The sequence below is a fragment of the Apteryx rowi genome, unplaced genomic scaffold, assembly GCF_003343035.1.
Source record: "Apteryx rowi isolate R43461 unplaced genomic scaffold, aptRow1 scaffold_206, whole genome shotgun sequence".
NCBI lineage: Eukaryota > Metazoa > Chordata > Aves > Apterygiformes > Apterygidae > Apteryx > Apteryx rowi.
Window position 1 is genome coordinate 509,748 of NW_020448375.1, and position 25,965 is coordinate 535,712.

The 25,965-nt window shown below is 39.7% G+C and overlaps 1 protein-coding gene across 3 annotated transcripts in view; it reads left to right on the forward strand.

Annotated features, from left to right (window-relative positions):
- FGFR2 (fibroblast growth factor receptor 2) overlaps positions 1–25,965 on the forward strand; it is an 80,977-nt gene that overhangs the window by 7,178 nt on the left and 47,834 nt on the right. For 2 of the 3 annotated variants that reach the window (XM_026064007.1, XM_026064008.1), the window contains exons 2-5: positions 8,854–9,120; positions 9,804–9,878; positions 17,151–17,320; positions 24,343–24,466. In XM_026064007.1, coding sequence (XP_025919792.1) covers positions 8,854–9,120; positions 9,804–9,878; positions 17,151–17,320; positions 24,343–24,466 — 636 coding nt within the window. The remainder of the gene's footprint in view (positions 1–8,853; positions 9,121–9,803; positions 9,879–17,150; positions 17,321–24,342; positions 24,467–25,965) is intronic. The other variant, XM_026064010.1, reaches the window with a different exon arrangement.

The window sequence follows — 25,965 nt, forward strand, 5'->3', positions numbered from 1 at the left end:
CCTTCCCTTCCCTTCCCTTCCCTTCCCTTCCCTTCCCTTCCCTTCCCTTTTTTCCTCCTAGCTTTTCAGGAGTTTCTATTTTGAAAGGGGTTTTGTGACATGGTAGTTATCACCTCATGCTTTCTCCCAAGGGGCTTGTCTGTGTTGTTGCTGTGTTTAAGTGGGATTGGGATTTAGATACTGTGGCTAGGCATGCTTTAGCAGTTTGAGCTGACCAGGACAAGTCCGTAGGATGTTAAATTGTGGTTAGATGGAACAGAACAGGCTCACAGCACCATGCTGTAGCTTAGTTTTTGCATGTGATTAAAAAGTTTGGTATAGAGAACTACATGGAGTTCACTACTGTCTTCGTTTAGGACGGCAGAAATAGGTGTGCAGGGGGTACCAGGTGAGCAGCGAGCATGGCTGGCTGCTGGGCAGCGAGTGAGTGTTTGCTTTTATGGGACTTGCTTTGCAAGTTTGTGAAGTGCCCTGCTCAGTGTCTCTGTGTTGCAATGTTTAATTTGCTTCAAGTAAAGTAATATGATTTATAATCTGGAATGCTGCTTTAGGCCACCCAACACTCCTTAAAAATCATTTTAAAAAACTGTTTAAATTTTGAGCAATTCTTGAACTTAGTTCTGGTAAAATGGTTTAATCATGAAAAATAATCATGTTTTGATTTTATGCTGTTGAAGTACCCAGAGGGAGTTTACAGATTTATCCGATACTGTTTACTCACTAGTGGAGCACAGACCTTTCAGACATGCAGGATTAACATGCCGTCTTTGCAATAAATCCACAGTGCACCACTGCCTTTCTACTGACAATTCGGAAACATTTGACCCATCTTCCATTAATATGGCTATGTGCCCAAGAGCGACTGCTACAATAATGAGTGACTGATAGGTCTTTAGGTTGAAAATAATCCTTGTAAATGATTGTGGGCCACCTGGAGGTGCAGTTAACTAGCCTAGCTGTTATCTTCAGGCCTTGTTCTGCTGGCCCTTCCTTACTCCCTAGTACCACTGGTTCCTACTTTCATTCTGTGGAGCTGGACTTAAATTAGCTTTTGATACTCCTTTTGACTAAACATTGCTTTCAGTGAAAAGAGAGCCTGGTATGCCTTGAAGCACAGTCATTTTGAAGTATATGGAGAATATCCTATGGTTTATATTTGTTCAATACAGGACTTACAAAGGTGCTGAAGGGACGTTTTGGGGATCTTGTTTCCAGTGACTTTTTTCAAATCTTGCTTTAGGAAGCAGTGGAAGATGTGTTTCAGAGGCAGAGTAGGGAATAAGCAAGATGAGACTTCCAGATGAGCTGCTAAAATTAAGAGGATTTGTATAGTCAAGTAAAAATGGGATTGCATACAAAACAACTGCTGACTTGCTTATAGGGAATGTGAATAGATGTTCTGTGCATCCAGAACTAACACTTGAACATGAAATTGTGCAATTCTTAACCTTACAGTTGTAATTTATTTCTTTTGCATGTTGAGTAGTAAGAGTCTCAAATGTGGCCTTCGGCAAACCTGGAAAAAAAGATTATGTTTTTATGTTTTGTTTTATGCTGTGTTCTGTTATGTTTTTATGTTGCTCTTGAAATGCAAATGAAGCATCTGAAATAAGTTATAGATTGGAATGGATGTAAGAAAATACTAAAAATAATAACACTCTGTACAATTAAATATACGGGCTCATCCCTTTTCCCAGGACTGTATATGCAATATGGAGCCTTTCCCAATCAGACTTTAATGCTAAGCTGGAAGATGGAGTTGATTAAATTGCTCTGTCACTTGGTTATAGGTAGAATACTGTGGGGAAGATTGATATTCTGTTGCTGAAAGTACAAACAAGTAGAAAATGATCCTAGTCTCTTCTGATTCTGCCTTTAAGATATAGGAAGGTTAGGGGTTTTTTTCAGCTCTTCATTCAAGGTTCTGACAAAAGGTGATACATTTCCCCCTTGTATTGTATAATAGATTACATGAAAAGACCCTTCTGTAATGAGTTTGAAGATTAGTTAATTATTTTTGAGATTGCATTACATATGTGTTAGGTTTATATTATATATTACTCCCCAATACACTTAGTCAGGACAGAGACCATCACTATTGCTTTACGCAGCTAGTGGAGTTTGTGGCTTGAACAGAAATAGTCAAGATTTGGTGTGTGGGAACCAGTGGTTCAAATCCTGAAGATGGCCTGTAGCTACTCATCATAATGGTGCCGTAATAAAAGGCAGCATAGTAGTGTTAGGGTTCCTGGTGTGGCTACTCACTGTTAGGAGGTGGTTTCTCCCTGGTTACCAAGCCTTTGCACAGAAGACATACTGGTGCTGTCTTTCTGCTTCTCTGTTTCTTGCTCTGTCCCATATCTGGATCTGAGTTCTGTAATGAAATCTTTGTCCCGTAAGGAGCAGATGATGAAGCATGGGGACAAACAGGAAGAAATCGCAGGGCAGTTCCCAGCAGCAGGAGGTGGCCTTGCTGGTCTTTCTGCTGTTTACTTTGAACTTGGCATGCTCAGAGTCTTCCCTGGCTTGGTTTCCAAAAGCACAAAGCACACAGCCAAGCCCATGGGCATGTGATACTTGGCATTTTTGATGTGCGTTGGGTAGTTGTGCAGCCGTAACTCAACGATCACAACTATAAAGACAGGTAGGAGCAGGCAGGCTATAAGCTGCAGGAATTTTTAATCTCTGCATGAAGCATAGACAAATACATTTTTTTTCTCTTGAGAAGGAGTTTATCTCCTTAACCATGGAAATGGGGGTGTAAGACATCAACCCAACCGCTCTGCAACCAGGAAAGCCTTGCTCCCACCAAGACAGCCATGTGGGATTTGCCACAGGGGATCTCACGAGGCCCAGATTTGCCACCACTGTTCTGTTCTGCAGGGTGCAATGTACATCCTTGGGTCTGTAGCCACGACTAAATGCCACTGAGGGTAGTTACCTACAGAGTTTCTGTTCTATAATTGCAGTTCTGCCAACAGTATTACACAAGGCAGATAGACCTAATCATGCGAGGATAAATTTTGGGTATATATACAAAGCTTTTGTCTCAGCCAGTGGGATCTGCAAGTGATGGAACTCTTTGCTGTACACCAGAATTATTTATTTTTCTAAGTCTTCAAAGCTTAGGAAAACAAGTCAGTGCAGTGTAATATTTTCCCTTACCCATGATGACATTGGCAAGTATTTCAATTGGAGGAGATTCATGTTTTTTTCCATCATTTTAGTGTATGTAACATTCAATAGGAGTTGACATGATCCTGTAGGTCTACACTCTAGCAGGTCAGTGTGACTGAAAGCTATACACTTCCTAGGGTACCATGCATATAAAATGCAGTAATATTTACCTTGCTTTGCAATTTTTCACTTCCAGGGCAAAAGGGTTCTTCCTCTCCTTCACATAAAGTTTTTGTCCCCTTTTTCTTTTATATGTCCATCAGATGACAGGGTCCTTAGTGAATAAGGATAATAGGGTTATAGAAGATGCCAGGAAAAAAGTCCTCAATTTGTTTAGCAGAGTCTGCTTCTTAACATTTTGTGGAAGTCCCTGTGTTTTCAAGTAGAGCAGCCCAGGAGCTTATTTTAAGGAAGTTTATTTTAAGATGAAAACTTAGAATCTGCCACGTTTTTTGTTTGTAACTGTCACATGCATCTCCTGCTCTTTGGTGCTGTGCGTTTGATGAAGTTTTTCTAACAGGTCTAGATCTTTTTCATCGGATTTGAACAACTAATGTTTTTAGATATTGGGAGGGGGGGGAAATGATTCCTGCTCTTAGTAATGTTGTTTGCAATGACAGGGGATTTTTTTGTGTTTTTTTTGTGTTTTTTTTTTTTTTTTTGTGTTTATGAAGGAACTTCAGTAAGTTTGAAAGGAAAAGTATTATATTAGAACACAGGGACTTCCTGATTATGCCTGGCCAAGGCATAGCTGGGCATAGCTGGCAGCCAGCTGACGGAAACGCAGTACAAATAAGACAGCAGGAATCCTGTAACTTTGGAGAAACAGATGGATGAATTGCAAACACTACTTTGTCCCCTTTTTGAATAAGGAGACGTGCTTAGCTTTTGTGACTTAGGTTTACAGTTAGCTAAGAGTAGATAGTCACTGTGGTGAGGAATGACTTCATTTTTAAGCCGGTGGCCATTTCTTTTGTAGGTTGAGTTTACTTAGCATCCATCATTCAGTCAGAACGGGACAGGGAGCTGCTCTTCAAATTGGTCTGCCGGCTAAAGCTGATGGGGAAGACCATCAGCTTGTACCAGAGAGGTGGGAGGGAAAGTTGCGAACCTGCTACCTGGGTTTCCCGATCCTACAGAGGCTGTCTGGTGGCGTCTGGATAGAGTATAAAGTTTTGGGTTTGACTCACAAGTTATGGAGCCTGGGGCTATTCTGCTTCAGACATAGTTTGATGAGTTGATGCCTGTTGATCATTCAGTGTAGTCTTGCTGGATCCTCCACAGTTACAGGAAGAAAGAGCGGGGTAGGAGGAAGGGTAGGAGAAGCGGTAGGAGGAGGAATGGTTGGCAGCCTGGCGTTCCCTGTGGGGACATTGAGTTTTGCAATGAACCTCTTAGATTCTTAACAGGTCAGGTCTGTTGACCCTTCTGGGCATGCTATAGTGAGTGTTTAGTTATTTACTAAAGCCTTTTGAAGGGAAAGTGGCTTGATGGGGTCTGAGGCTTTTGTGTTATGGAGAGTTGTGTGAGAATCTTTGCTGGGGTTAGCTATTAGCTATTTGTTTAATTATTTGGCTCTGTAACTAAGTAACTAAATGCCTTGAGCCTTAAGATAAGCAGCTCTTTGTTAACATTTTAATAAATGGAGACAAATAATAATAATTTAAAACCTAAGGAAGTATAAATCTGTTGTTCCAATGATCTTGAATAGAAACATGATTTGAAATATAATTGTGGATTTCATATGAAATGGAGCTTTCCGAGTGTCCCCAATCCTCTATTGTGGTCATGGCTTTTATGCAAACAGTATTTACCCCATTTGATGGCTGGATGGCATAAACCATGCTGAGAGACTGTATGAGCAGGCAAAGAAAAAGCCCATGTCTGTTTATTTAACAGCAATGTGGTTTTCCATGGTGGTATTGTTCAGTAGCTCCACCTATACAGTATAAATATGCTTACATTGTATGTGCCACTATTACGAATAAGGATGTAGCTGAAAGTAGACAATATGCAGAAGCAAAGTTCCCTCCCTTGTCCTCCAGTGATTAAGAATGTCAACAGAAGTTTTACGCGTGCCTTTTTGTGTTTGTTTTTTTTTTTTTAAGGAGTGATAGACAGGTGTTATTCACATCAGTTAATGCACCTCTGCAGTAGGAACTAATGCCACAATTATAGGATTTGCAAGAGACCTCGCTTAGAATAGGAAACCCCTGCTGCCTTCCCTCTGCCATGCAGAGCTCATCCAGTAAATTGCCAATTTACAAGCTCACAATGATGGCTTGGGATACAGTTATGGACACAGCTTCACAGAGGGCTAGAGGAGTATAAATGTGATACCAGGTCATCAAACTTTGCTTGGTGGTGCAGGTTCTATAGTCATATCTTCTCCTTCTCCCTTTTGAGATGTAGCTGGTTATTTTGACATAAGATTCTCATGTTTGGGAAAATTCCAGAAGATGCTGCTGTGAAAACACTAGAGGATGGGTACAAGTGAAGGCAGAGTGAATTTACAGCCTCATTTCTCTGGTACGCTCAAAAGACATGGAAGTGGGGAAATAATCCTCATGTAAGCCTCAGGGGCAGCACCGATGTGATTATACAGTGTGAAAGTGAGTTCCAAATTTGGCCCTAAATCTCAGAGTGCTGTAAAAATGCTTATGATGGCATTCAGTGTCCTGGAGAGAAAGTTAACTTTGCAGTACAGTTGTTTACATGCTGCCGGGAATTTTTTAACAGTCTAAAGTCATGGCTTTTCCCTGCAAAACTGCTGGACGGAATAATGCTTCAGAATCCCACCTGTTCTCTGTTTGCATTTGGGCACCATTTCAAACCCACATTGGAAAAGTTTATAGGCAAACATTATAAAAAGTGACAGTCTTAAGTGCTGCTACATTCTAGTTTGGCAACACAAAGTCTTACCTGAAATAACTCACTATTTCCAAACATGACTTCATTATTTCATGACAACTCTTAGTGCTGTGTCATCCCTGATACTCTAAAGAGAAAGAAATGGAGGACAATAATGTTTACCAATCTCTAATATCATGTGAAACTTTTTTTTTCAGTTTGGTAATTTTCCTTTTAGATTGGTACTTGAGTTTGGCTTTTGGCTTGTGTTGAAAGATTCCATGTAAATTTGAAGACAGTAATTAAAAAGAGATGCAGTCAAGGTTTTGAGGTTGAAGATAGTCTGCCTTTTCCATATATAATCACAAGGGAAGCAATCTGCGCAGGAGGACACTGCACCCTGCCTAGAACCTGCTGCTTGTTTTCCAGGACTGTTCAGCGCAAGCCTCTAAAGCCCTCGGAGGAGGGTTGAGTTATTTTCACCCAAGCTGGCTTTTTAAAAGTCATTTTTAAAGACCCCTGTAAATTGTTGGCGCAGTGCAAACTCTGTAAAAGAAATTTACTTTGCAGGTAGAGCCCTACAAAGAAGTCTAGTAAACTTCAAAGTAAATTAGCAAGCTGGTTTCAGCTACTTTTTTTTTTTCCAAATTATTTTACAGTGGGATCTGAATTTAAGAAATTCTCATATATGCTCATTATTGAAATGAAGTGCATGTAGAAACAGCCTGTGCTCCATCTGGAGAGTAGATTTCTAACAGCATTGTATGGTACTCTGAGAATCCTCTGCGTTCTGGATCTGTGAATTCCTTACTTTATCAGCAAGTCTAAATTAGTTTATAAAACATATAAAGCTATATTATAGCTTGTTGTAGACTTTGATAAGGAGTTTGATGCTCTAAAAAGTTTAGAGACCCGCTTATAAAATCTAAATCCAAGAAGCATTACTGTTTCTATAAATGGTCTTGTTCAGGTTTTACTTAAATAGTTTTATATACTTATCCTGGCTACCATCTTGGTGTGATGCATGAGTCAAATCTGTTGTTTGAAAAAACACATAGGCATAGGCAAAAATAGAGGGGAAGTTTTGCTCGCTTTGTAGGGGTACCTCCTGGGGACTGCTCTCGCTTTGCTTCAGGCAAACTCCCAGTGAACTCCCTGAAATTATATGGTGTCAGAATGAGTGAGAGGAGAAGCTGGGCACACTATTTTAAAGTATATCAGTATAACAGAATGTTTAAATGTCACATTGGACCCAGTGTTTTTAAGTATACCAATATAACAAAATATTTAAATGCGTGAGTGTCACATTGTGGTGGCTACTTCTGATGCTGACAGAGCTTCAGCATTACCAAATCCCTGTCCGTTGACTAGCTCAGGCATGACGTGTTTTGGACTTCTCTGTAGAAGGTGTGATATAGGAAATGAAAACATTGTGCCCTAAGGACAAGGAACTTGGGTTTCAGTATTCTTAGAAGCAAGGGTGGGCACTGAAAACTCACCTATTTTAATAATCCCTCAGGCTCCCGAAAACAAAGTGGTGTGTGTTTTATTTATATATATGCACAGTGGTGCACAGTTGGTGTCTGTATGTGGATGGATGTGTGCTGGACTGAGAGCTGAAGAGCAGCTGTCTGTGCGATGTGACCCTCCTCATGAGCAAACAGAAAATGTGTTCATGCTTCTTTCCCTTATTTGCTTTTCATGCCAGTCTTGGGAAAGTGAGCAGGAGAGTAGGAGAGAGATACTATGGCTGTAAGTTGCCATTACCAATTTGTTCATATGGCAAAGCCCCAGTGCTTCCTATGTACAGTGGAGGGAGGTCCCACCAGCCAGTGCCCCGCTGTCCTACTGGTCCCGTGGAGATGTCCCCGAGTGACTGAAGATGTTACTCGTGGTTGTGGGTCCCTTTCCCCTGCTATGACCCTGCCTTGGAGGGGGGTGATTTAGGCCAGGGTAACTATAGGCAGATGTAGTTTTGCAAAGAATTTTTTTTTTTTTTTGAAAAAGACTGCAGTTTGGCATTCTTTTTGATACTTTATTACAAAAGGGAACAGATGGACAAGTTGTCTCATTTTGAACTTCTGTGTACACTGTGCCTTTGAAAGGATCACTTGTGTTCCTGGTTTTCTGCTGGTATTCTGCTTAGGAGAGGTTGTGAAATAAGAAATAAAATAAAAAAAAATTAATGGAAAAAATTACTGTAGCTTGGAGTTGGCAGTGTAGAAAGCAAATGTAGAGACTTTGGAAAAGGTGCAGAGGGAAAAATAGCGGACATCATATATGCTGTGTGTAGGAATCCATGTTTGTTAGTTTAGTTACTGGGGGTTTTCTTGGCTGTCCTTTTGTTCCTAAACAGTGCTTCTCAAGTTTAAAAAAAAGCTTTTAAAACCAGATGGGGAAAGATAAACATTCATTTAAATTATAGATACAAGTGCTAAGGTATAATTTGATTTTTGAACTCTTCCTGCCTCCACCATTTTACTTTGAGACCCTCGGATGTATATTCACCTCTTTGGAGTCAGATTGCTGTGACTGGCGAGAAGGGGTAGTTGTGCCTTCGTGTGGCACTCTGGAGAAGGCACAGAATGAGACATCAATCAAAAGGGAAGGAGCTTTCCTTGTGCTTAATTTTTTGGAAATATAACCTATCCCATATCTGTGTGTGATTCAGTTTTATGAGACAGGTTGCTGGGCTAATCTGGATGAAACTTTTTATTTAACATAACTTGATTTCTATCGATAAAAAGGGCCCTCACTGACTTTTGTTGGAAATTCTCTCCTTTCCCTTTTCTTTCTCCTTTTTCCTCCTTCATTCCATCTTTGCAGAGCCACCAGCCAAATACCAAATCTCTCAGCCCGATGTATATTCAGCACTTCCAGGAGAACCACTTGAGTTGCGCTGTCAGTTGAAAGACGCCGTCATGATCAGTTGGACTAAGGATGGGGTCCATTTGGGGCCTGACAATAGGACAGTGATTATTGGGGAATACTTACAAATTAAGGATGCTACACCCAGAGATTCGGGCCTGTATGCTTGCACTGCTGTTAGGACCCTAGACAGTGATACTCTGTACTTCATTGTAAATGTTACAGGTGAGTGAGTTAAACATAGGTCTTGCATGTAGAAGCTGTACAATGTGATATAAAGACACATTATGAGATAACTTGAAACAGTCCAGTTGGGTGTGAAGTAGTGTTTTTTTCTGCAGCTGAGTTTCAAATATTTTCCTTTGTCCAGATTCTGAAACAGACTCAGTTTGTATATATTCCATTTACTTCATGGGATCTATGCTGATTAATAGCTGCTGAAGATCTAGCCTTCTGTTTTATGCTTCTGTGACAGAATTAAATCATACAGAATCACTGTGATGATGATAAAGCTGTTGAAATGGATACAAAAGTTTTTTCCCACATCAGAATAGTAAAACGGGTGTCCTACATCCCCTTACACTGCTTTTAGTTTAGAGACAAATCATTCAGAAACACTTAGTTCTGTTCAACTGAATGTCTTTAAGAAAGAGAAAAATTACAAGTAGAAAGATTTTTGGAGTTAGCAAGCTCTCTTTGGAAACTTTGTAGTGTTTCAGGATTATTAGCTAGTTTTATTAGAATGTTATAAGAATAACACATTTTATGGCTGGGTTTTCTTTTTCTGTAACTTCTGCACAACTCACATAACATCTGTTCTCCTTGATAGATAATTTAAGATGTAGCATATTGGTTTATTTGCCCATAGATTACGTTGTTTTAAAATCTTGATTATTTTTAATGCGCAGATGCTCTTTCCTCTGGGGATGATGAAGACGACAATGACGGTTCTGAGGACTTTGTGAATGACAACAACCAGATGAGTAAGTAACAGCCAACTGCCGGAGGTGACTAGCAGGATCCACTTGGAAAATACTGTCCAGTGTTTTGCACTCCTGCCTTTATAGCTGCTTGGATGTTAACTGTATGTGTTACCAAATAGTGTCTTTTTCCTTTTCCTTCTTCTGTTTGCATAGTTCATAATTTGGAAATGAGAAAAAAATAAACTAATATTCTTTTAAACACATTTTACTGGTCTGTTCTTTCTGTCTCACTTATTCCTAGCCTTTCTTCAGTTTCCTTTCTTCCTGAATTGAAGTTCAGCCTTTGTCTGTTTCAGAGTCTCACACATGAACTAACTTTCCCTTTTTCTGAACCTGAGCTGAAATCTAAAGAGAAGAAACAAGGATCTAACTCATTTTATTAAACGGTGGGATGGAAACTTTAAAAATAAAATTGAGCTGTAATGAGGCAAATCCTGAAGTCCTGAACTAGCTGGAAATCCCACTGGGGAGAATGAGCTTCTTTTGTCCATGAAGGACCTCAAGGTTTGTCACCAAGAAAGCAATCAAGTGCTAAACGCATATATTTTATGTTACTCATGTCTGGTGAAAATAGACTAACAGAGTCTTAAACCTATCTGGATGTTAAAGTTCAGGCCCTTTACAGAATTTGAAAGGTTATTAATACTCTTTAAATGGAGCGGTCACTAAGAAGAAAAAATATAGAATTGGTATTTGTTCCTGTTGCCCTGTGCACTATTGCAAAATCCCCTTGGATGACTGGTAGTTTGCTATTGCTCATGGTTTGTAAAGTCAATAACATGAAGAACACAGAGATCCTTCATTAGAGCTGTCATCTAGTTAAAGAATGCGGTAGTCAGGCAGTATATTTACTTTTCGGACTGATTTGTAAGTGGCACGTATATTGTATAGTTGAAACGCTTGTTCGAATGATAAAGTCCTAGGCTTATTTCAACTACTGTAGTTAGTTACTGGTGTATACAACTGCCTCTGTTCTGAAGCTGTGAAACATTAGATGCTATTTAAAATGATATAAGTTCTTAGCTGCCTGCTCGGCCCCTGCCATCTGTTAGTGCGATTAACCCAGTCTGATTCACAGGTGCAGCTCGAAGTGGCTGAGATTAAGCAGCTGTAGGCTGCATTGACAAAGGAATGCGGTGGCAAAGATAATTGGCGAGTTTGGAGAAGGGACACTGCTTTTGAAAGAAGTTGTATAGACAAAACCCACAAACACAGGCAATGTTAGTATACCCCTGAAAAGGACTCAGGAGTGAGGCCGCATCTGGAGTACTGTGTCCAGTTCTGGTCTCCCCAATACAAGAGAAACATGCAGCTACTGGAGTGAGTCGAGTGGAGAGCTGCTAAGATGATAAGGTTAAGGGATAAGGGATTGTGGATTGTGGTTTTAGAGTCTCCATTCCTGGAGATATTCTGGACACAATCCTGGGCAACGTCCTCTAGGTGATTCCGCTTGAGCAGGGGGGCTGGACTAGATGATCTCCAGAGGTGCCTCCCAACCTCAACCATTCTGTGTGATTCTTTGTGAGTAACAATTCTTCATTTTCCTCCTTTTAGGAAACATCCCTGTATCTGTTATCATCTTAGTTTTATTGATGTTTGTTAGAAAAGGGCTTGCGATATTTTCAATGTGTTAGTGAAGACAGCTGTGCTTCTAGACCGTACTAATAGCTTTGCAGATTCACTAAGAATAAATGGATTTTGAAAGTGCATATAGTGTGAAAAAAGAAAAAGACCTCATTTCAAGACAACAAAGTGTGCTCTGTAACATCCTTGTAATCGTTCCTTCCCTCTCATGGAGCAGGGAGAACTACCCGGTGGTATCTCTTGTCACACTAGTGATGTTCTTGAAATATGAGCTATCATTTTAAGCTACTGTTCATCAATCTTTATTCAGGAGGTGGTGAAAGGCTATCAACAATTTCCGTCTGCCAGGGATGGGGAGTGTATTTTATCAGGGGTCAGTCACACTTTCCCTGGTCAGAATGAAAGATGCCTCTAAACTGTGCACATTAAAACATCTGAAGTGGGGGTGGAGAGGAACATAAACTTTCGGAGTGCAGAAATGAGGAAAGCGTAATAAGACAGAGAGCTCCTGGGTGGAGCAAATCACAGACAAGTCCTCATGAGAGTGCTCGTTAATAGGGTGCCCACAGACTGTTGGGGCTTCCTGCAGACTGCAGATGGGCGCAGGGAGCAGTGCATCTGTGCGTCCTCCTTCTGGTGTCTAAGCACTCAACTGGAGGAGCTGGAACCAGAAAAATGATTGTGGCACGACATCCCTGCAAGTAGTCTGTTTTCAATGAAAAGTTGCATCATAGTGACTAACTCAGTTGGATTAATACAACTTTGTTGAAAGATGGTTGTGATTTGGCAACATCAGAGCTGTACGAAAGTTAGGGGTGGGACTGATGCTTTTGCAAATTGCTGAAGCTTGCATACTCCAGTATCTTCTAAGCCTTCCCATCAGTATTCTTTGCCATTCTCCTTCTAGATTTTATATGACACCCAAAAGACCGCATCTAATTTGAGAAACTGTGTTGCAATACAGATTGAAAAGTGACTCTCTGAGGAGTTGAGGAGTAGTCCAAGTCTGTCCTTAGACTGCCATATGGCAGGCAGTGCTGTATAATGGTCAAATGCCCATTACCCCCTTCCTCCTGCCTGATGTGAGGCAGAGCCGGAGGAACTCCAGGATCTCACAATAGTCATTGGTTGCTACTGAAGAACTCTTAAGTGTTTCCTGAATCATGGTTTGAACATTATAGATCTAAACCAATTTAACTGATAATTTACATACAAATTACAGCTGTGATCATTAAGGGTAAGCAATGGAAATTGGCCTGGTTATGCCTTTACTGATGAAAACAAAAGGCCATAGTCTTCAAAGCTTGTTGCTTTTTGATGAAACAATTCTGATAAAGTCCAGCTGTCTTGGCATGTTAATTATGATGTGATGAGGCAGGAAATGGCTGTAGTGCCTTCCACAGGAACTGAACCTTGGCATTCTCATTCCTGCATATTTAAAACTAAAGCAAACCTTTTAGAGCTGTTTTATTTATGATTGTAAGTTTTCTTTTAAGCTTTTTTATTTTCTTTTCCTCTGTTAAAAATATATTTTCTGGGGCCAAGGTTTTTAAATGCAGGCAGAGAGATGAATGAGGAAATTCAGCCTAATTTTCCAGGCTGCCCAGAAAATGCAACTGCTTTTGGAGTCAATGGAGGCTGTAAGTGCTCAGTAGCTTTGAGAAGCAACCCACTTTCATGGAAATGAAGGCGCTTACACGTGCACATGTGAGCTTGACCATTTGGCCTGTGTGCATGTTTAAGTAAAAGGCATGCATAGCAGATTTCACCCTGCGTTTGGTGTCCTTCTAGCTTGACAGATATTTTAACTGTCTGAAAAAACAATGTGGTAGATTTGTTCCAGACTGCATCCTGAATAGCTTTTTATTACTTCCAGCTTTTTTTGAAGTGATTAGTGCTTATGTGGAAGGTGCAGGATAGATTCCACTGCAAAATAGAGTCCTCTCTCTTCCCCAAATGGCCTTGATGGCAACTCAGTCTTTCCTGTCATTGCCCTAAAGAGGTGTCTCTACTTGGTTCTGGAGGGCCATCTCCAAGGCTTTTTCCCCAGGACATTGACTTGGGACTCCCTCTTACAAAGCTAAGGGCTCATCAGTTCCTACTGGCAGCAGTGGAGAATACATTATTGGTACTTCTTGCCTCACCCTCATCATGATTTTGAAATCTGGCTGTCTGCATGCACTCCTGGCAAGGCGACAGTGGTTGTGATGGTCTGCGTGATATGCCTTGCCCAGGACCAGTCACACTAAGGCCCACCAACAGCAGTTTTCTAGAGACCCACTGGATAGCCCTGAAAATGCTGCTATTTTACCTTGAATTCAAGTCAGGCAATTGGAACCTTTATGTTTTTTTTTTTTCCTTATCACCCTTTAAAGAATTTCTTCTAGGCCAAGCTATGGTGAATTGGCATTAGAAACAAAAAGTGTCTAAATGTAATCCACTTGCTATTCTTTTCATGCCTTGAAGAATTTCAGAAAGGATAAGAAAAAGTTCAAATTCATCAAATCCTTTAGAGTGGAAACCCACTCAAGGGAGAGCAGCAAAAATTGGATGTTGCCTAGAAGTGGTTTTTAATTAAAGGTCAAGTACAATTGTACTGGAAACCTTGGGGCAGTTTGTGGTCATTTCAGATGGACTATTAGCTGCTCAAGGTGGTTGTCAGTCAGGCTTGGAGTTGACTCCTTTTGTATTTCTTTGTATTAGATAGGTTTAACAAAATCCAGGAATCCTGAAGTGAAGTGGTCCCCTGGGTTGTCTAATTTCAATTTCACATGTAGGAGATTTGCCTGATTAGATTTAATGTATTTGCAGTCAAGTGCAGTGTGGGTCAGCAGGATATTTTCTTCACTAATGAGAGTTCTAAAAGCAATCAGGAATTCCCACCAGTTCGCCTACTGCTCATTACTGTTACCGTGCTGGAGTTTGCCCTGGTGTTGCTGTGAACTTTTAACAGGGATGCTTCACCTGCCTTATTAGCTAGTAAACATGGGATACGGAGTGGGCAGTTGATAGTATATGTTGAATAACTACATTCCTTCTTGGTTTTAGCAGATCTGGGCATTTTTCCTTTCAAAACAGATAAAAGCAGTAAAGGTGCTTATAGGTCCTGATAAGGTAATTATAAAGAGAAATGCCTTATGTTAATCTGATCAGTTAGTGTCAGTGTTACAGTTTGTAGATATTGCTGCCTCTTTCTCTTTTCTCTTAAAAAAATGTTAAGCTGCTAATATATGTTGCTATTATCTAGTGAAGAATGGCAGGATATCTTGAAGTATTTTCACACAGTGTTTTCAACATGTGATGTCTGCCTGTGTTTTGGTCAAGATCGCCTGTAACTGGGAGGCATTACAGGTTATACTCACGTGCAGGGGTGCAAGGGTAAGTTTTCCAAGCAGAGTCCTTTCCCCCAGCATAGCAAGGTCCCTTTCCTCCCTCTCGCTGTGGCCCTGAGCTAGGCTGTTTCTCTTCATACCTGCCTTCATCCTCACAGCCTTTTCTTTGCTCTCACCTCTTCCATAGAGCAAAATCTTTTTGCTCACTGTGCATTCTCTGAATATGAAGCCTATCTGAGCACTTCTCTTCCAGAAGCAGTATTTTTTCATGGATGAGGATTTTTGGAAAGGGGGGCTGTATATGAGAAGATCATAACATGAGCTGCACAGCATTGCAGCACAAGCTGGTAGTTAGCTAGAAACCTGGCTGCACAGAGCAGCCTTGTTTTGGAAACCAGTTGTTGATGGCTGTTTCCTGACCGACTTTGCTCCACTGGTTCGTGGCTGCATCCTCACCGGGGAGTGCGGTCCAGCTCATATGCTGCAAAGCAGCACTGCCATGGATGAGCTGGCGGTTCAGAGGTTACGCTCGTCAGCAGATGCTTCCCAAGCGTCTCACGCTGTACGTGGGAGCCAGTGCATGTGGACGTGACAAGATGTGACAGTGCTTGCTGGGTCGGCATTGCTAATTTGGGGGAATTTGGCAAGAATTGTGGATAGGGCCCAGTGTTGGTCACATCATGCTGCCCTGTGCAATGTGTTTAGTGATCCAGAGAAAATACGAATTTTACTTATCAGTACCAACAAGCAATTCTGCCTTTGCCTGATGTAGTGTTGTAGCTAAATTTTCAATAGTTACCTGATTTTCTATTTTGACTACATCCACAAATTTGCTTTGCTTTTCTACTTCATTAATTTTAACGCTAATTGCCTCTTCAGGCTAAAAAAAAATCACTTATCGTTCTTAGCATCATTTTAAGACTTGCTGTTGGAATGTTTTCTTTATACAAAGAGAGATGTTGTTAAAGGATTTATTCCTGTATTTTCTATCCAGCTGTATTTTTATTTAGAGGGGGTGGCAGGATTTCTGAGTTTGCACTGATTGTAAGAACTGCTATAAATATTTGAGGAACGGAAGAGTTTATTTATAGTGGAGTGTTAGGCTGCTAATGGAGGAAATTAAACAGGGCTGAGAGAAATAGAGTTATTTTTCTGGACCCCTCTAGTCCTAAAAATTTCTCACTAATCTGATTTATTTCGGGAAGAATCCATTGTAAAAGAAATTAATGTTTCCTACTATTAAACAGATCTTGAGTCTTTACTTTTTTTTAAAAACTGTTGTGGTGATACAAATGGAGCAATGTCATGAAACCACTATGCAATTTAGCCCAAGTCATGCATGGGTACAGGGCATGGGCTAACTTGTATATGGATATATCTTTCCAAATTTATTTCCAGGAAGGTAAAAATAATTAATAGGTTTATGTTTTGTTCAGCTGTATTCATTGTATTGGTACGTGACAAATGATTGCGACTCTAGACAAGAGAGGCCTTTTCCACACACTCTTGGTGTTCCTCTGGGTGTATGGGCACATGCCGGGGAATAGTCTGAAGCGAGTGAGAGCCAGAAGAGCCCTTAGAGGACCCAGTAAAAGTGATCACTCTAGTACATGTGGGCTCAGAGAGTCACTCTCATTTTATGAAATTGTGTTAGACTTGACTGAACCCTTGGGCATGGACAGGCTCATGAGAGTGGGAAATCCATGTCAGGTCTGCAACTCGGCTCATACAAAATGTTAAAAACAGATATTGAGTTTAGTGGGTCTGTGTTTGTCAGTTTGGCTTCCTGCTCTTTGGGTAAGATTTCAGAAATATCTTTCCTTTGTAAATAAATTTTAGTGGCTTCTCTAGCAGTAGCTGTGACTACTCTGTAAGCTTGAGCACACTATCAGGCAGGTAAGTAGGTTTACCCCCCTTTTAACAGCGCTGGGGGAAGATTAATGCTGAGGCTTCAAACGGGTCTTCTGATTTTGCTTGTCTGGCTTCAGAGCTAGGGTCCAAGAAATCAAAGTTTGCTGAGCACTCACAGTAACTCAAGCTGAGCTCAAAAGCTTCTCTGAACAGTTGAGTCTGCTGAAAACTTGGTCCCTCTGTCTTTTTCGACATGCACAAAACAAAGGATATCTGTGGTTAATTATTGAAATTTGGTCACAAATCATATATTCAAAGCTGCAGATGGAGCTTTTTTTCAAAACTCTGGTCAACACTTACAGCACACGATTTCCAGTCCTGTGCTCCTAACTCACACTGTCTCTACGGAAACAAATGCTTACAATGCTTTATGTCTGTGGATAGGGCTGGAAAAGGAGCTTGGTTTTTGAGTACTTATATTTCTGGATGTATTTTTTTGAAACAGGAGCACCCTATTGGACACACACAGACAAAATGGAGAAAAGGCTACATGCAGTGCCAGCAGCTAACACTGTAAAGTTTCGCTGTCCAGCTATGGGAAACCCAACACCAACCATGCGATGGCTGAAAAATGGGAAAGAGTTCAAACAAGAACATCGTATTGGCGGTTATAAGGTAAGATCCTATTATGCTATTTTGCAATTTCTGTTCTGGACTAAGGCTGTAAAAAGAAAAACAACTTGCTGAAGTCAACAGAAAATCTTTTAATGGGCTTGAATCAAATTTGGAAGCAAAAAAAAGTAATTGTTTTCTTCTGGGGAAGGGTGGGTGGCTTTCTTGGCTGTTACTGAGCTTTAATTCTGCATTTTTTTTTAAATTCAAGCTTGTAGAACACGAATGCAACTAAAGAATATTTATAAAGACTTATTTAGAAAACTAAAAATTAACTTTGCAAAGTACAGTTAGAATTGAAGTTTTTGGTTTATTCTATTTCAGCTGCATTGTTAAAAAAAATGAAGCCATCCAGTTTGGTGATTATAGGCAGTTTAATAAAGGAAGGGTTGGAATTCAAAAGTTACTATTTTCTACAGAGTTTATGGCCTGTGAAACTGAAATGGGAAGCAGAATTTGAGGGAAAGTAACAGCAATTGCTTACAAGGGTTTGTTTGAATTTTAAATAGCTTCAGATTAGATGTTTCATTCTAAATTAGTGGTTACTGATTAAAAGAGAGGTTTAGGGAGGCCAGCTAGTTCTCTGGGTTAGTGCACACACCTTTAACCTCCAGGTATCTACCTAGGTCAGGTCAAAAGTCAGAATTCGGTCATCTTATCCTACTCCTTACAGGGCATGGAACAGCATGTGTTTGATTGTTAAATTGCTGTTCAAGCAGTATCCTTGGCATCTGGAGCCAGATTTCTGTGTTATTTTACCACCTTCTGCAGATTTTCTATCAATAGCTTCCTCATGTACGCGACACCTCAGAAACTTCTTTCAAGGATAAGAAGTTTCTGAATTAAATTCATCTGGTGTCATGGTTGTACGCTACAGTGTAGCGCTTCTGCTGAGGATCCCTAAGCAGTTGCTTAGGTGAGGTAGTTAGGAGAGAAGTTCACGGACTTTTTCGAGCGACACTGCATGTCGTCCTGCATGCTTTTCTTACTGCTGCTTTACCTGCAGCAGAATTGCTTTGTAATTGAGGTGCCATATTTTGCAATGCCCTGATGTAGCGAGTAGGTATATTGCTTCATATGCTGTTGACTCAGATCCTGCTTCTTGCAAGAAATATGTTTTCCAGTGCAGAGGAGGACGAGACTTAGTCTCTCCTTTCCTAACTAGATTTACTGTAGAACGTGTCAATTTTTCCAACATTTGTGCTAGCAGAGAGCAAAGCCCAGAAAATCTCCCCACATGAACACTAATTATCTAAGTAGACTTTTCCATTTATGTTTGCTTACCCCATAAATTACTGTTGCTTATGAGTGTACACCTGGCAACACCTTCTGCCTTTCATAATGCTATGGAGTGTTAATGAATTGGCTACAATTCAGTGATTTTCACCTTTCCTACAGTTGTTATAAAAATGAAGCCAATTAAAACCCCCCTAATCCTGTCTTGGAAAATAATAGTAACTGTTTCAGTACTGAGACATTGCTTGAACATTTTACATCTCATGCAGGGGAAATACAGATATCACTTGAAAACAGTGAAGGAAAATCTGTGTCTTGCAAGGCAGGATAGAGATACCTGATCTCTCTGGTTTAGAATAGTGATCTGTAGCTGAGTAAACTAGCCTATGTGGAGCTGCATGCTGCCAGTGCTAGCTGGTGCTAGGTAGCTGGGTGAGCTCATTTAGATTGTGCTGTAGACATACATTCAGTGGCACAAATTAAAGTTTTGGCCATGTATATTAAGTGTGTAGAATTTCCTGGGTATGTATGTACTCTGGGAAGAAACCACAGATGTCTATTTCTAGAGCCAGCTGAATATGTGAAGTATATACCTATAATTCTAAATCATAAAACTTTTTACATCTCTTTAGTCTAAAAGAAAAAGGAAAGGGGACACAGCTGTGGATTTGAGGCTTTCGTGTTGCTCATAAATACATCAAATTTAAAATGATCTGGAAGCATTTACTTATCACTGTCATTCTGCTCACCAAATCTATGTATATTCCAGATTCTGTCAGTGTTCTGAATAACCATCTTTTGTAAGGTGGAAATCTTGTTTTCAGTGAACGGGTGTTAAAGAACGAGGTCTCTGGAGCTTCAGGAGGCTGCCTGTGCTCTTTTTGCTAGAGGGGCTGTGTGAGGTCACTCTTGGCTTATTCAAAATTATTCTGGAATCAGAAGAGCGTTACATTTTCTCACCATCGCTGTACAAACTTGTAACGAAGGAATCCTCAGAAAAAAGGGAATCTTTCTGTATTGATCTATGTTCAGCCAGGTTTGTGATGGTTTTTGTACACAAGGTTGTATTGAATCTTGGTATGGAATTTGTATAGTGTTTCTGCTGTAGAGCTTCATACTCAAATTATATAGGAAAACTGAGCGACTAAAATAGGTAGAACCAAACTTTGCCATATCTGCCATTACATAACATGGTCTGTTGCTGTCGGAAGAGACAATCAACCCCACCTTTAAGAACAAAGGAAAGGAAGGAAAATGTGAAGTTTTTCGCTAATCCTTCAGCCACCTCTCTTCTGCTCCCTCCAGCTAAGAAATCTCTTCTTTGTATTCTCTTTATCACAATCAGATAGTGGCCTGTAGCACTTTGTCCCTCGGATTGGGGAATGTCTTGAGTCAATTTGCCTTGAGGCAGGCCAGCTGAAGGGCTGTAGGTGCTGCGCAAGATAGCTTCCAGGGTGGAATTCCTCCACGCTGATTAATGCTGGGTGGTGAATTTCAAAATCAAACCTCAAATGTCTTTCAAAGTATAATCAAAGTTCCTACAGCAAGGCAAAAATGATCATTTATTGAATTTCCAAACCCTTTTTAGTCTTTTCTGTCTTCCCTAAAGAGATAATTTTTGCCTGTTCATTTTAAGGGATTAGAATTTCTCAGAGTGAGTACTCTAAACTCTTTATGAGAGAGCACAGGAGCCTTTACTTTTCTGTACACCACCCAGAAAGCAAATGTACTTCTATCAGTTTTTACTGTTTAAGCATTAACAGGTGTGTGTTTTCACATATGCATTTTGATAAGCTTCATCACTGCAGTCTTCTTTTACACATTTAAATTTAGCCAGGGTAAATACAGAATAAAGAAATAGTCTTGACTCTGTAGGGACTGTAAAAACTTATGGTTTCTTCATGGATTTCCTGTATTTAGTCTTTTTACCTGAGGAATGAAAATGTATGGTTGAACTGTGCTGCTTCGTGTGGAGAGTTATATTTTGGTTTCTGATCTTTTTTCTTTCAAAATTCATTTATAATTTGCCCCTCCCATTTTTTGCCAAATGAAAAATTTTCATGAAGTATCTGCTTACTGAAGACATTTTTATTTTGTTTCTCAAATTAAACAGAATTTTTTGCAATTTTTTTCATATGATACTTCGAAAGTAGAATGTTTCTATGGAACATTCCTTACCATTTTCTAGATTTCTGACCAATCTTTCTTTGTATTTTGATTCCAGTTTAGATTTTCCACCTCCAAGCTATAGTTTGGGGGTGAAGTTGTATATACTTCTGGTGTGGACTATTTAGTTTAAAGACTGAATTATTTAGAGAGACCATTGGAAGGATACTGAAAATTGGTTAAAATTTGGTGGAGAGGCTTGGCAAAAAAACAAGAAAAAAAGCATCTCAGTAATTTGCTAGAAATATCTATACCTGATCAGGCAAACACTGTATTTAGAATATATTTATTACCCCTATGTTATTGCAGAGAAAGTAGAAAAAATGCCAGATACATATTTGTGGTAAAATGTTGCAGACCACAGATGCAACTTGAAAGTGGATATTGCAAAGCAAAAAAACCCCAAAAAACAAAAAAACCCACAAAAGCCACAAAACGCAAAGTAGATACTAAGACAGCAGTGACAAAGTATCCTAAGGGTCAAGCTTCTTAGAGTAACAGCCATTTTATATGCTGCTACAATTTAGGATGCTTGGAATATATAGTTGGTCTTTGAAGTACACTATTTCAAGAAAAGCCAGTGTCAAATTGGAAGGGATACGCTGGAGAAAAAGTGATGGACTTGGTGGGACTATGTGTGTATTCTCAGGCAGTTTAAAAGAACTCGGTATTAAGTAGGGCTTTCCAGGGATGAATCACTAGAAATAACAGTTAGGCTAATAGTAGGCAAGGACTTAGTCAGGTTGGTGAGTCAGGAAAGATTTCTAAAACTGATGGATCCCAGGCCAAAGGCACTTGTCCTCCTCTGAACCCCACATGCTTAGTGAGGATGCTTCTGTTTTCAGCAGCTTGTTGCTGCCCTCACAGTTTTTCTATTGCGTTAGTTCACACGAGCTCCCTAACACTAGGTAGTTCAGGCAGGTTGTTTAAAAAGCCCATGCAAACTACAGAGATGTGGCTGAACTGTAGGGTTTCTGAAAACGAAAGGTTCGAGTCAGGAGCCTTCTGCAAGAGAAATTGCCGTCATCCCCAGCAAACGGGCGTTTTGTTGGGCTTTGTAAGGTTGCATTTGTAACCAGCTGAATCTAGCTGAATCCAGACTCACGAGATAAATCCAGTTGTGTGATGATGTGTCATAAATGCTTTGGGCCTCTACAGCAGTTTAGCTTGAACTGAAGAAGTTTAAGTTGTTTTATAATAAAGATACTCTCTCTTTCACATTGGAGTTATAAGACGGGAAATTATTTTTAAATATTGCCATCCAGTTTACTTGTGGCTGTAAGTTGCTTTCTTCTTGAATGCTACACAATTTATTGTATTTTCTTATCAAATTAATTGCTTAAAAAACAACAACAAAAATTGTTACTTTTGTGGAATCATATTCTGTTCTTTCTATTTTGCTTTCTGTTTTTCAAATAGGCTAAAAACACTTGCTGTATTCCGAGAAATATTCTAAAAATATGACTTGGAAAGGCCAAAAGCTGAGGTAACTTTGACTGAGTCTCCCCCAAAGTAGCACAGGAAATAGTAAAATATTCAAAACATGTAACTGTTGCATTTGTTCTTTACTGGGGTCTTATGATAGTAATTCTTCCTGACCCAGATGTTGACTTTGCAAGTAACTTAGCAGAATAAAGAGACAGAATACCACTGATAAATGCTTTCTAGGTTTTTATACTTTTTTCTAAGCTCTTGGTACTGTGAAAAAATACCAATATATAGTTTTGGTGCATATCATTTTATTTCCATGAACAACATTAACTGCTAAGAATGCATTGTATTAGCATCTAATGACCTTTCAAGTGATGTGAAAGCCTGGTGCTGGCTTTCTGCTTCCTGGGGAAAAATGCTGAAGAAGTCTCCTTGCTCAAGGATGGTTCAAGGTATTTTTTCCATTATGCAGGCACATTAAGCTGATGGAGCCTATGCAGAGATACTGCCTTTTACACTGAGCAACAGGGCGTTGTTGTAGTTCTTTGTATATTAAGTCAAGAGAGATCTTGACAAGACTAGGCGGTGGGCACTGGGTCTGTGGACGTCAGGGCTGTATTTCTTTTTCTCCTTTCCCTGGCTCCTGTCATGGAGCCTGTTTGTGAGGAACCACAGGAGGAATACTGTAAGTTAGGGCTGGAGGCTTTGGGCTCATGTTGTTAGACTTTTCTGAGAGATTTGGTTAGTGTCCTGGCCCTTCACCTGGTGCTGCAGACTCGCCTACATTTTGTTTGCTTGTTTTTCAAAGCCCAAATGGCTAGTCTTTAGCTGGTATTTTTATCCTGTAACTAGGCAATAATAGTAATAACTAGCTAATTACTAGCTGAGGGACCTGGGAAAGCCAGGAGCCCCTTGCAGAGAGCATTCCTCACTTCTGAGCTTTGAGCTGAAGACATTTGAACCTCAAGCAAGTGAGAGCTAAGCCATTGGACCATGGATGCAGCCCTGACTAGCCTTTTCCTCCTGGATAAGAACCTGCACAACAGTCAAGCATGAAGCAGGATTTCAGGCCTATAGTTGTAATAATCTTTTAAGAATGTATAGTTTCTGGAAGTGCCACTCAATGGTCAATACATATTTCTGATGCATTGCGCTGTAGGGGTGATAATTACTACTTTCCATTTGGATGATTATAATTACTGTACCAGACTGTACTTCATTTCATTTACTAAAACATGTACCTTGTAGTTTAAAAGTTGTACGTTACAGCTACATAATGTTAGTTTTTTGAGCCCTTTGTCAAAAATGTACTGTTGAAACGAGTTTGATGGCTAGCCAGAAAAGGTCATTTTGGGAGCCAATCTGTGATGAAGAGACTGTATATGTGAACTACATAACTATATCCTTCCAGTTTTGGGCCTGATCCTGTTTTCTGTGAGACCAATTCAAATGCTTCTTTTCAGTTCAAATGGGGACAGATTCAGAACCTTATTACATTCTGTCCAAGAACGATTGTGTGAAATAAACATATACACTTATATTCAGCTCCAGTGAGGATTTTCTTAGGGTTCTTCTCATGCGGAAACATCTTCATTTCTTTCAGTTGTGTTCTCCTAGAGCAGTAAGAGATCTCGCCACTATATATGCTTGTGGGAGGGATCCTAAACATTGCCCTTCTGTACTTTATTTCCCCCAAACTTGGGCTGTGTAATTGAGCTATTAGAGAAAAACGGAGACTTTGATGTTAGGGGATCATATCCATCCCATATTGCTGGTGGGTAGTTAATATGATCAAATGATTGTTTGGAGACAGATGGGAAATATCTTGAGGGTGTGAATTCACTTTAGAGTTGATTGAGAGGTAAGCCTGGTAAGACAACTGCTGCTAATTGGTACCATTGTCGTAAGTCTAATAGGACTGAATGTGCACTGAAGTCTAAAGTGCTCAAATTAGGGATGAGGTAAATTTATAACAGAATGCATGAAAGCTTTCACTGCTACAGCCATGCTGTACCTGTTCAGGCATAAATAAAGTATTTCAGTCTCCAGAACTCTCAAACGAGCACAGAAGAGGCTTTTAAAAATGGATTACAAAAGATTAACTTCTGTGGAAAATAGTTCCTTTTGAGGGGGGGAAGAGGGTGAAACTGTGCTAGTAAAGTTTTCAGCCTCTCTAATTGCAACTCTACCAGGTCCGCAACCAACACTGGAGTCTCATCATGGAGAGCGTAGTCCCATCTGACAAAGGAAATTATACATGTATAGTGGAAAACCAGTATGGATCCATCAATCACACATACCATCTTGATGTTGTTGGTAAGTAAAATTTTGTCAAATGCAAAAGGATGTTTTTAATTAATGGCTTAGTTTCCTTGTTAAAACGTTCAAAACTAAGCTTAATAATTGTGCACAAATTTTAAAGATGATTTCATGGTAATCTGAGGGTAGGAATTCAGTGCATAACCAATTCCTGCATAACTTTATACATTCACCTGCCTCACTCATGTCCATATGACTAAGCTACCCATATCTTGCCAAAGATGTAATATCCATGTTTGTGAGTTCTTGTTATTTCCTTGTTGCTGTGATATGCTTACAAGCTTGCTGTGAAGAACAAATAATAAATACTAATACAATTTTAATTGTTACTCTTACAATTATTCCTGGTACAATTAATATAAACATAAATTTTAATAACTGCAGTTATCAAAATGATCAAGTGATCCTCTAGATTGCTGTTATTACAGCTGGAACAATCTTTTTATGAAAAGCTAGATACTGACTTTGGTGAAGTTAATGTAGATCTGGAGTTTCAGAAAAGATCCTTTGCATTTAAACCAGAATAACTGACATTAGAATTTAGTCCATTATATTGTGCTATTAGCAGTTCCTGAAACACAGAAGACAAAAATTGTGAAGTCTTTTACCTGAGGACAATTTTAAAAAGCTGTGAAAATTCCTATTAGTAGTAAAGCCTTAATTGAGCAGAACTATTAAGCACATGCTTAATAACATTATTAAGTAATAATACCAAAATCGTGTTGACTTTAATAAGGCTTACACGTATATTTAAGTGCTTAGCTGAATTAGGGTTTGAAATCTTGGAAAGCAATTTCATTCACCCCTACTCTTGCTGATTAGCCTGGACGAATGCGAGTAGTTTTATTGAATCTATAGGGACTGCTACCCAAAAGTAGTAAGTATAGCTATTATAATAGGACTGGATACTAGTACCTTTGGGAATGTGAGCTGCAGCTTCTGAAGTATGTCTGAACGGGCTCTGCTTTCACCAGACTTGTGGGGTGATCTGAGCTTCACAAGCTCCATGACTAAGACTTTTGATCAATTAGTACTGAAAGCAAAAATGAATGGGATTATTGTAAGCTATTTTGAGCTGGTGATTTGTGGCCCAACTTGCCTTTTAAGGAGTCTTATTCTGAGTTGGATGTATTGGACCAAAACAGTGACATGATTTTTATTTCCCTATTTGTTGATTGGTTCTGTATGAATAAGAATGCATGTCTCATATTGTTTTGGATGCTCTTAAAAACAGTACCTTATTTTCTTTGGGACCACTTAAATCTGCAGAAACCCCAAAATCTAAAACAACACAAGAGCCAGCTTCTCAGCCTGCAAGAAATAAAAACATTCCTTGTGAAAGCCTGGAGTTAAGATTTTTTGAAAATGCCAGTGAGAGGTAGCCCTCGCAGAGCAGGGGAGGAAGAAGAGAATTTGGTGAAGGGGATACCCTCAGACTGAAGCCTATCACCAGACAGCGTACACCTGAATCTGAGAAAACAGTCAGTATGTGAACT